General features: G+C 36.4%; 1 protein-coding gene, 1 non-coding gene and 1 pseudogene across 3 annotated transcripts; 2 read left to right on the forward strand and 1 right to left on the reverse strand.

Moving 5' to 3' along the window:
- Positions 1-2,946: 2,946 nt before the first annotated feature.
- TRNAS-CGA (transfer RNA serine (anticodon CGA)) lies at positions 2,947-3,028 on the forward strand. Its single transcript has one exon. It is a non-coding gene; the product is annotated as a tRNA-Ser (tRNA).
- Positions 2,953-3,887, forward strand: LOC137740614 (protein THYLAKOID ASSEMBLY 8, chloroplastic-like; annotated as a pseudogene).
- A 2,858-nt stretch (positions 3,888-6,745) lies between these two features.
- Positions 6,746-12,229, reverse strand: LOC137740044 (peroxisome biogenesis protein 2-like). Of its 2 annotated transcripts, none has more exons than XM_068479832.1 (8): positions 11,907-12,229; positions 11,333-11,420; positions 11,077-11,230; positions 10,255-10,391; positions 10,061-10,161; positions 8,877-8,994; positions 7,337-7,503; positions 6,746-7,196 (listed from the first exon to the last, which is right to left on the reverse strand). In XM_068479832.1, the coding sequence occupies exons 2-8, from the start codon at positions 11,381-11,383 to the stop codon at positions 7,082-7,084; spliced, it is 843 nt and encodes a 280-aa protein (XP_068335933.1). In that variant the 5' UTR covers positions 11,384-11,420; positions 11,907-12,229; the 3' UTR covers positions 6,746-7,081. The 2 variants fall into 2 exon arrangements, with proteins under 2 accessions (XP_068335933.1, XP_068335932.1); XM_068479831.1 differs by having other exon boundaries at positions 11,333-11,446; positions 11,907-12,225.

Genomic DNA, 12,229 nt, shown 5'->3' on the forward strand with positions numbered 1-12,229 from the left:
AGGATTCTCTGCCCTTCTATTTTCGATGTCTTTCTATGCCTTCTTGTTTTGTGTGATCACGATTAAGCCACGTTAATATTTTATATTATTTTTTTTATAGAGATAATAAGACAAAAATAAATAGTAAAATAAAATATTGACGTGGCTTAATTATGATCACACAAACAAGAAGGCACGGTAGGATACCGAAAGTAGGAGGACAGACAATTCTTGTCAAAAAAAAAAAAAAAAAAAAAACCCTATGACACTATTTTGTCTAGTATATTATGATCTCTTCTGCATCTGTACAACGGTGTTGAAATGTTACAGCCTATTGGTTGAGGAATTATTTAGTTTTCCTAGAAATGATGCCCTTTATGAGGTATTAGCAAATAAATTGACTGAGCATGGACTATGGTGCCCCATTTGCTCCCCACGCCAAACGTACAAAAGATGCAAATTAATACCACTTTAATTAGTGACAACAAAACTTGGTCCCTCCATGAATAATCACTAGCTTATTGGCCTAGTCCTAAGTGCACTTCATACACATTCACTCTTATCTACACTATTCTTGATCATTTAGGGTAATGTTTTTTCTTCTAACTCGTAATAATACTTACATACGTTTATTTTCACAATAACTTTTAGACCTGATTAAACATCATTAGCGAAAAGACTAAAAAAATCACTTATTAATTTCCCCAATTACCATATCGATACCAAGGATGAGAATTTGGTTTCGTTTTTTTTATAAAGATAGATCAATATCAATCTGTTAGTAGCATGTAACAGATCATGTTTTAGTTGAAATCTTCTTTGCACAATTGCATTCTATAGATTAGCTTATGCACCTTTTTCTTTTAGGGTTTGGTCTAATATTATAATTCAACATAGACAGCCAGCTTTTGCAGTACTATATGCCTATATTACCCAAAGAAATCTTATTATCTAATAGGATTTAATCATGACATTCTTCAATTGGAAAAATTAATATGTTATCCTTCTAATGAGAGAATTTCTGATAGCCGTTTTATTTGACTAATAGGCAAAGGAGCTGGTTTGGCTCCACCATGGAGTAGCAGATCCAGATGGCCCTTGCCATAAGATAGTGAGTCTCAAAGGGAATAACAAGCTAGGACCATCTTTAAAATGTGGCCTTAAGTTGGAGGAAACCCAACTGAAAACCCTAGCTAGGGTTTCAAGATGGTGATATATTAGTCTCTTTTTCCCGACTGCATTTATTTGACACATTGTTTTGGTGTTACACTTGTGGGGTTCAATTCCCAGCACACTATTTCTACAGTGAGCACAATTTGCAGACTTGATAAGATCTGTATTCCAAGAGATTCAAAATGTTCCCCAATATTCCCCTCTATTATTCCCCATTGCAAAAATTCTGTTTTGTCATACTGCTGAAAATAAAATTCTTCAAACTTTTTAGTCCATTAAACATGAGGCAGTTTAAATTTAACCACCGACAAGTGTGTGTGTACACACACACATACAGACACACACACATATATATATCGTCACAATAAAATAAAATAAATAAAAATTTGTTGAATACAAAACTAATGGCAATTATGTGCTAAGTTAGCAACACCACATATATGCGGTTTTATTAGTTTCTCTTTAAATATGAATTATCTAATCAATTCATTGCATGTGTCAATTTTTAATTGTGTCTATCTTCAATTCATTGTATGGACATTGTGAAGCTACAACGATATTAAGGTGACGTATTCATCAAGAATCTAAAGAATTGCATATATTACTATCACGATGGGGTCTCTTCGCGAATCACCAATTTAGTTTTAGGTTGAACAAAAGGACTGCAGTTTTGATGTTATTTCCATGCAAAAAATGCATGCATATGTCAACTGTTGAAGGTCACCGACTCACAGGAAACCATTTTGGTTTCCATCTCTCCTCAAATTTTACAAACACCATACGATTTTCATGACGGTGTTAATTTGACATCCACAAAAACTATCATATATACAAAAATATTTCTCATTTTTGTAATGCTCAAATCAACAAGTGGTCTGGTGGCTAGTTTTTCACATGGCCAAGTACACTTTACCTACTTCTTGCTGATATATTCAAATTATGTAGAGCTTTATATGATTAAGAAAATTCATACACACACACACACACACACATATATATATATATATATGTAGAGCTTTTAGAAATATGATGATTGGATTTTTTGATTTGAAAATCTATGATCAGGATATATAGAAATGTCAAAATCAATATTCCAGACTTTTGGGAATTTATCAACATGGTAGATCTTTGGGGCCTAGATTAAGCAATATTATTATAAAGCACCATCATAAGAAAATACTACGTACATCAATACTTGAAATAGTGATGAACCACTATAAATCTAAGGCAACTGTATATGGAAAAGAAACACACCTCAATTCTCTCTCGCACTTTTGTTAATTGGTGAAAGTGAATAATAAACGCACAATCGCACAAAGAACACACCTAAATACGAATTAGTTTTCCCGAGTTGGGCTGCGTCCAAGGTTGGTTGTTTCGGGCATTTTGCTACGACAAAAAGAGTGAGAGTAAAAGGGAAAACTCATGCCATGTTACAATGCGACGGATAAAGTTATTGCATAGACAAAGGTTTAGGCCTCATTGATGTCGCCCATGGAGAAATGGATTGCAGCATAAGCCGGAAAAAAGGAAAGTTAAACACCAAATCTCCAATTATGTTCTTATAATTCATCTCCTCCACCGTTGGATTAAGCCGTGACTTCAATTTTTAACTCCAGTGCCAAGGAGAACTGGACATGCAAAGGGTCCCCTAATTCTTAAGCCCGCCAGAACCCAGAAGATAGCATTTCAGCTTAAAATATCTAGGCCCATCACAGGCCCGTATAATACATATCTTGAATTACCATAAAAAAATATAATTAATATGTTAAATGGAATGCATTCGTCAAGAACGTCGATATGTCCGAGTGGTTAAGGAGACAGACTCGAAATCTGTTGGGCTTTGCCTGCGCAGGTTCGAATCCTGCTGTCGACGTTTGTTTTCTAATTTCCGTTTTCCAAACTAATAAATTTCCGGGGTTCGAAATCGTCATTATACATGAAAATATTAAAACGCGAAGTTGCGTTCTTTTTTTTCTTTTATATTTTTTCCACGAACAAATCATATTATATTTTCTTTTTAAAAGGGCAAATTCGTCATTACAAATCAAAATCCAAAGCAATTTTTACCACTTCACTTTCCAGCTCTTTGCTTTCCCTTCCCCACCCACATCCATGGGGACTCTGCACCCGAACCCAACCCACTTCCTCGCACCCGCACCCGCACCACAACCTGCGTTTCCATAGGGTGCGGACCATGCGACAACCGTGAACTTTTGGTCAAAGGCCGGCTCCTCAGCATCGAGGCCATCCAAGTCGTTCAAACCCTCAAACGGGCGCGAAGGTCCGACGCAGCCCAATTCCCCGCCCTTGTCTCCAAAGCCCTCTCCCGCCTGATCAAAGCCGACCTCGTCGCCGCTTTCCGGGAGCTTCTACAGCAGGATCAATGCCACCTCGCCCTCCTTATCCGTTTATGCCGAGATGGCACTGACGCTGGCGAGAAATGAAAAGGCGGAGGGCATGGACCGTTTGATTTGTGATCTGGAGACAGAGAGCGGGGTCCCGTGGGACAGCGATAAGGTGCTGATAAGGTTGATCAGGGCCGTTATTGGCGCGGATTAGGAGGGAATCAACGGTTAGAATTTACGAGATGCTGAAGAGGAATGGGTGGGGGTGTAGTGGGTTTAAAGCGGATGAGTGCATGGTTAGGGTTTTGAGTAGGGGACTGAAGAGACTTGGTTGATTTGAAATTTGGGAGCCTTTTGAAGGGTAGTTTCGGGAATTTAAGTGTATAAAACTAGTGAAGGAAATTGTAAGGAGGGAGTGGAGTTTTTATTTACACCCTCCAAAATGTTTACTAATCCACATTCTAATGATAAATTTTGGGTCACACTAAAAATTGCAGCTTGGGCTATTCTAATTTCAACTGTCTCTTTTATTTATTTATTAGTACAACGGTATATTTTACATTAAGGGGAGGGAAGAGTTCGGCTAAAATATATCCAAGGCAAGAAACCAAAAGTATACAAGTAGGCCTACAGAGAGGCAAGCACTAAAGACAACACCACAAATAGGTAATGCAAGGAGTTACAAAGATCTCAACACCGCATCAAATGCTAAAATGTCACTTCTTACACTACCCTCATAAAGACTTAGTGTAGACAAGGAAAACCATTATTACAAAGCACATGAACCAGGCAAGATGGAGGTCTGTTAATCTAAACATGATTCTTCATTTCCTTACACCGCCGCGACGCCAAAAAGTGCGTAGCCTTGTTGGTTGATCTTTGAATCCAAGACCAGCGACAAACATGGAAAGAATCTCCTAATCGAATGCACTACTAAAGTAGAAGGAAAGCTTCCCACCTGCCCTTCGAAGGTGAGTGTCGCAAACCTGAAACTGTTTCGGAGGAATCAGATTCAAGAACCATAGAATGCCAACCCAATTGATGACCAAATTCACATCCAAATTCAACAGCCATCGCCTTCGCCATAGCCACACTCCTGGCCTTGACTCTATACCTAGCAGCACCCAAAAAAGTCCCAGCTTCGTTGCATGCAACCACCCCAACAAAACCCGATTCGAAAGTCATTTCCCAACTAGCATCCACATTAAGCTTGATAAACCCCAAGCTTGGAGGAGTCCACGTGATCGGAGTTACCAGAGATCTAGGGGCCGTGGTTGGCCGATTACCTGGCAACTGAGTACCATGCATGAAAGTCCCAAAAGAATTAGAAATTTTGAAAACTACCTTCTCTGGATGAATGGGTTGATGATTGAAAAGGAAATTACGTCGGGTCTTCCAAATCTGCCAACATGTAAAAGCAATATAAGACAGCAAGCGTCTCTTATCAATCTTCGATCCAGGAGCCGCCTCTAAGCAAATCGAAAGCTAGGTTGCCCAGGTGGTGACATCCGCACATTGTATCCTTAGACCCAAAGCTCCTCCAAATCACACCAACTCAACCCACGGACAGAGAAGTAGGAGATGCTCAATGGTCTCCTCTTGAGTGTTGCAGATAGGACATATAGGAGATGAAGAGGATCTTTTTTAAAATAAATTCGCCATGGTAGCAAGAGCCTCATGAAGTGTCTTCCACATAAAACACTTAATTTTTGGTAACACATGCATACTCCACAGCCATTTCCAAAGAAAAGAAGGGATATTGGCCGAAGTAGTGGCCATGAAAGATCTTTGGGGACGTCTGAAAATAATATGCGAGTCAAAACGGTCCAAGTGATACACACACACACACACAAGCCTTTTAAGGGAAAGGAAATTTTATTTGAACTCATGTAACCTCTTTCTACACCCAACTTACTTTCTAAACTCATATTACTTTTAATCAAACTATTAATATCACTTTAAACCCAACTTTACTACCTAAATTATCCTCATAAACCCACTTCAATATATAAATTTCTTTTTACCCCCATTTAGAAAATAAAAACGCGAAATCAATATTCTAGAACTTATTCAAGGCGTAAAGAGAGTAACATCTCTTGCCTATTTGTCTCATACTTAATCTTTGTTGCATATTTGCCACTATACTATACAAAGGCAAGAACCTAGTGGATACTGAAAATGGTGCAATACTCATCACTCTGATATACAATTAAGTCGAGTTTAAATAACTATGTCATCTCGGTGCTACTGTTTGATCCTTGCTCTTGCATTTGTCAAGTTCAAGCTTAATTAATTAGAGCTAGGTATAAATTGTATTCAATGGTTAAGTTATATAAAATAGACAACGTGTAGTTTAGAAATCATAAAAATAGTTTGTTGTGTGTCAATGTTTTAGTCAATTTTCGCATCTTACTTGCCAAGAAGATTAACTGCTTTCACAGAAACAAGTAGAAGGGTTTGGATAATACTAATATATGTTGTAGTTGTCAGCCAAAAGCCAAGAAAATTACATCTCTAGTGTTGGCTATAATTGTTTCTAAATCCTAAAAAAATTGAAATCAAATGAAAAAAACTTGCATAAATCGATTCATACCTTAGTTGGAGGATTCACAACTTTAAAATCATCATCCATTGGTCAAGAAGATCATATTTTTCTCTATGAAAGCATTATAAGGGTTTAGCTAGAATGAATGTACGATAAATATTATGTGATCGTAAGGTTTGATGTGATGATAAGGTTTGATTATTGAGTGGGTTTATTAATAAATTTTAATTTTATTGTTAATTTCATCTTGTATTTGATAGTAATTATGCAATAGAGTAGAAAAGATAATTCACATTTAAAATTTAAGTTGGGTGTAAAAAGAGGTTATATAGGTTTAAATAAAATTTCCCTTAAGGGAAGGGATCCCCATTTAAAAAAAAAAAATGGAAACACTCTATTGACCATTAGATTTGGCTTTAATGAAATTCTATGGTTGAGATTAAATCATATGCCACTGAATCTCAATCATAGGATTTCATTAAAGCCAAATTTAACGGTTAAATTTTGAAAATATATATATATTTATATTTATATTTATATCACATAATTGATAACACGAAGCACAAAACGAACAATTTGAAAACAATATGCGCGTCGTTTCGACGTAAAAACAACGATATTTCCACTCACTGGACACGTGACAAAACAATTTATGGATATCTTGAAAGCAGATACGCGGCAAATAAGTCTAAAAACGACATAATTAACTAGATTCGTGACTTTTATAAACCCAATTGCATATGAAATTATATTACATATTTTACGGAATAGCATTAAGTTTCGAAGCAGATAAATTATATACAAAAAGGTACAACAGACAAGGGCGTACAAGGATCAAAAGGGTAAAGAATGAAGCTCTCTCTAATCAATAGATGAATCAATGATTCTAAAAGGAACATGATTTCTAAATTTCATATTGATTTTCCCCCCAATTCATAGGTTTTTCTTAGGAGGAGGAAAATAAAGCAATGCTACTTTCAAGCATTATTTCGTACCCTTGTACTTATTAAGTGCTTTGCTTCTCCATTGTAACGAATCATTGCTTTGGCTCGCTAACATGTCGCTGCATTGCGACCACGGGCTCATTGCATCTGGAACATCTGAAAGCTGGGACAGCAGCACACCGCGTCCTAAGGCAGTAATAACAGTATCTGCCGAACATGAACAATTATTTCATCAATATCAAATTTTACTGTAAATCATCATTTGATCCGACGAATTTGTTCCTCGCTCAAAAGTAGCTTTCTTTCAATAAGAAAAAGTAAAAGAGGGATCAGATTTAGTGACGCACCTGTGCTCACATGGAAGAGCGAGAAATGGAACGGTTGGACTGGCCTGGCAAATGGGGCAAGTAAGGTCATCCTCTTTTGAACTTGATGATTTATCTTTGGAAAATGGACTAAGAAGTTTTTTCATAGAGGATGAGTTTAGAAGAGGAAGAAGTAACAATAACATCTCCTGCCATCAGCACAAGGACTAATTAAGTTCTATCCGATGTTATGGCCGAAATTCCATAAAGTAAACCAAAATTGGACAGCAGAACAACAAATCATGAGGCAAAGCTGTAAAGACCATTATGCACAACAAAAAATTTAAATAAAAGCCCGCGCACACATGCACGTGTGGGAAGTGGATACATTTGCAACAGGCATTGCAAGTAATTAATATTGTTTTTTTTTCTTCTCTAGTTTCAACATCTAAAAGAATGCCATGGATGTATGAGTCATGGTTATGAATTCAGGATTGGTACAAAATCTAGAACTTTCCCTCGCAAATCCAAAACTTTGAAAATGTTTTTGCTCTGTAAGATGGAGAATGACTGCATATGTACATTTGGTTAACCTTGATCCTTGGTTTGTGTATTTAAAACCATGCAAGAAGGATTAAGGATTGAGCACATAACCAAGAGCTTTCCTTGCAGAAAGAACTCTAAAAATGTTTTTGCTTTGTCAGAATAGACAAAATATTGCAAACAAAAAATCAGCGTACTTGTGTAGGTATCTGTTTTCATACCAATGCAAGTACATGCCAAGACGCATGCAACCTAGGCAGGAAAAAGAGGCCGAAGCTCGTGCAGTATGAGCAGTGGCAGAGATAAAATTGACACATGATCTCTAGAAACCACTAAATACCATTAACCCGGAACTAAAAGAGAGCGAGCTTAATTTTTTACTTACAGACAATATAGCTTCTCTTAAGCAAGGAAACATTTGGGAGAAGATCCTTTATAATATGGTTTTTTATACTACTTATCATATCGAAAAATAGAAGTATCTACAACCCTAATTAAATACAAATCCATCAATACAGAACCCTGAGTCTCCCTCTATGAATGCATTAAATGAGAGGGAAGCAGATGCTATGCTGATTCTAATTGGTGAAATGTGGAAAACATAATTTCAAATAATAGAACTGTTCTCATATGTCTACCATATCACATTTAACTGCTCACCAGTATAGAAAAACCACAAAATCATAATTATCGAGAACAAATCCCTTTTACCAAAGATTCAAACCCGACAAAAGGAAAGACTGCACATATACTTCGTTCTTAAGAACCCTTAACACTATTCACTTGCGACAGACGGCAAAATAACGCATGAGACAGTGAAATGACCCCAAACGACAAAATAAGTATTGAGACGAAATTTCAAATATCCTAGAATTTTTCGAGTATCAACTAAACATCAGCTGTTTTGAGTCTAAATCCCCTACTACCAAATCATAGATAGAATTACTTGGTGTGCTTCAGAGTGACAATTCCTCAAACTACGAATGTAAACTCACCTCACACAATAATTAAAGTGATAAATCAAATAAAAAGGGCATACCGAGAATTCATTCCATACTAACTGGCGGTTCATGTATTCAAAGCTAACTGCTCTATTCATATTAGGGCTCCCATAGACCAGCCTAGCTCTTAAAGCTCTTTCAATTAGATTCCTATACCTGCATCACCAACTTGTAATATGAAAAGTTCTGCAAGCTTGCCAAGGAAAATGTTATTCCTAGATCACACTAAGAACATCACATGAAAAAATTCTCACATTATTATATCACACATGCAGCTTCAACATGTTGACCTATATAAAATGGAAGTAAAGAAAATTTCGATTTCCATTAAAAAATATTGCATACGATGCTACAAGTTCAGTTATATGTTTTAACATAAACTAACAACTCTAAATGTAGTGCACTTATACTCCAAGCTTTGTTAAGGACTGGCTTGATAGGATCTATGTTGCACAGACACGGACACACACACGGCGACACGGCAAAATCTTAAAAAATAAGGACACGGACACGGCTAGGACACGAGGATTAAAATATAATAAATTTATAATAAATATTACATATATTAAAAACAACACACACCCAATCAAATTAATCAACATCTAATTCAAATTATGCACACCCAATCAAATTATCAACCTCTATTATCTTTGCAATGGACAATAGTCAATGAAAAATTCAAAATACACAAAATTCAATCAAAATATGGAATGCTTACTTCTAATTTTGGAGTACAGGAGTTTCGATATGTACAAAACCGGCCCCAAACTTATAAACTTTAGGTTTTATAAGCTTTGGTATTTACAACACTACCGTGAAAATGTTTTTTAAATTTAAAAAAAGCCCCTGCCGTGTCTTGACCGTGTCCGATGCGTCTAACACTTCAGCATTTCGGAGTGTCCGTGCAACCTAGGATAGGATAAGTCACTAGATTCAAGGCATACTGAAGAAAGAAATGGATAACGGTTTACATGTTTTGTCCAAGTTTGATGGTAGCAGATGGATTACTCATGAAGCAAATTCAGCCTTCAACTTGGACAAAGTTTGGAAGGTTCCTCCATTTCTTTCTTCCATATGCCTAGAATCTAGTGAGTTATCCTACCCAAATCTAATTCTCTCCACAAAATGCAGCCTCAGTCTCTGAAAAAATTGGCTCAAAGTAGCATGCAGACATGAGTATACTGATTCAATGAAAACCATCTTTCAAGTATCAAATCCATACCTTCCTGTGTAAAGAAATAAAAGCAAGTTGCCAAATGAGGCAGCTTTGTAAAGTCCTTCTATACGTTGTATCAGAATCCATGCTCCTCGTGCCACTGACCTCTGAACAAATGCAGAGCGCTTCATTTGCCCATTTCAATAATTCTCCATGCGTTGTAATGAAGGGCAATGAAAAGATTGAAAAGAAAACAATACCTGTTCAGAATCGCCCCACCTACGGAAAGCAGAAAATGATTGCAAACGAGCCCATATGTATTGACCACCAACAGTAGCAACACAATACCAAAGCTTCTGCGCAACTGTAAGTCCAGGTCCTTCCAAACCCGTTCTGACTATAAATAAGTTGAAGAAAAAACCGTAAGCATAACAAATAGAAATACTACATGTAATTAGGATGTACTTTAAACAAGCTGAATAAAAATTAAAATTAAAATAAAAATTAAAATAAAAATTAAAAAAAAAAAGCAAATTGCACACATCAGACAAAATATAACTGTTCACAGATCAATTTGTGATTGGCTAATTTAGGAAAAGCCTGGTTACTACATCAGACAATGATCTGGAATTGTAAACTTCTATTTTAACAAAGTCCAGAATGTTCGTTCAGCTGTATCATATAAAGTTGGTGTACGTTCGTTATTCTGTTGTCAGAGTATAATCATATTTGTTAACAACAAACATAGGGAAGAAAAAGCAATTTTTTCTAGAAATATAACAATATCAATACTTATTTGGTTATTGTATATCACCTAAAACAGCAACATTGGATCAATCTAGGACAAAGTGCATGCATACCAAACAAATCAGAATCGTCTAGGAGGATATAACTCCATTTACCAATGCCAAAAGAAGAAATACCATTGTTTTTAAGCCACAATGACTCATATAAATCAGTGCCAAGACAAGACTATTCAGAAAGCTCATCTTCTTTGGTTCTTCCTTAGCCAAACTGATCACAACTTTGTCTAGAACCTAGAGCCAGCTTAACATACGCAACAAATTTCCAGAAGTTCTTACCTTTTCCTCTTGCTACCATAGCACGCTCGTCTCTATACCTCAGATTCATGAGAGCGATTCCTGGAGTAGGTTTATCTACCCAAATTGAGAACCGCCAGATAAGAAACTCGAGGAAAGCATCAAGTTCTGCTTCATATTGAAATAGCATTCCTGGCTAATCCCAATGAAAATAATAACAGTTTAGGGATTCTGTAACAGCTATACATGGTTACTCGCTTTGAGCACTAGCACTATAAGCCAAGACCAGGAGAGGTACCTTCATTAAGGAGAAGACCTTAACCAACTGTTCTTTCAACATGGCTGACATTTCAATGTCCAGCCTTCCCGCATCGAATTGGTTAACTCTGGATATCGAAATTGGGATTATTGACTGCAAAAGAATTCCTCATAAATCAACAAAAACTATAACTAAGGTAATTCAACTCGAACAAAGTCACATAAACACTACTACACATGTGTATGCACGTATTTAAGCAATACCCAATGGAAAGAAGATTCTTTTAAGCAAGAAGTTTACATTTAACAAATACTTGGTTTTGTTTTGCCATTAAATTACAATTTTTTTGAGAATTCACTGGGTTTTATTTATGTGCTAATTCTAAACGAAAGACTGAATTTAATCTCAAAAACCATCAAACTGTCTCCCTACTCCACAAAAATTTATTTCCCAGTTATCATTTTCCGTAAAAACAAATAAAAAAAGAAATAAAAACCCACGAAATTAATTTACTTTCTGAAATCCAGAAATTGAAAAATTGAACTAAATTAATAGCAGAGACATGAAAGCTATTTAACAAGTAAATTGATAAATTTTGAAAGGGAAAAGGAACCTGGTGGGAGTGAGAGATGGATTTCCATTGAGGAAGTAAGGACTTGTAAGTGTGAAGCCAAGCGTCTTCTGCTGGTGGTCTAACAGTACTATTACTGCTACCACTCATTGAACGACTGAACAATTCAACAATCCCCTTCTTCTTCTACTTCTTTGAAGGGTTCGGTGATTGTGAATCGAATAAAATTTATTTGGAGTTTTGATTTGAGATTGGGGGTGGACGGTGATTGCTCTTCTCAAGGCTCTCTCTCTTTCTCTCTCTCGGTTTGCAAGGGCGGGCGGTTGAGCTAGCGGCAAAAACCTATATTCACTCGAGCGACGGTT

The sequence above is a fragment of the Pyrus communis genome, chromosome 7 (genome assembly GCF_963583255.1).
Source record: "Pyrus communis chromosome 7, drPyrComm1.1, whole genome shotgun sequence".
Lineage (NCBI taxonomy): Eukaryota > Viridiplantae > Streptophyta > Magnoliopsida > Rosales > Rosaceae > Pyrus > Pyrus communis.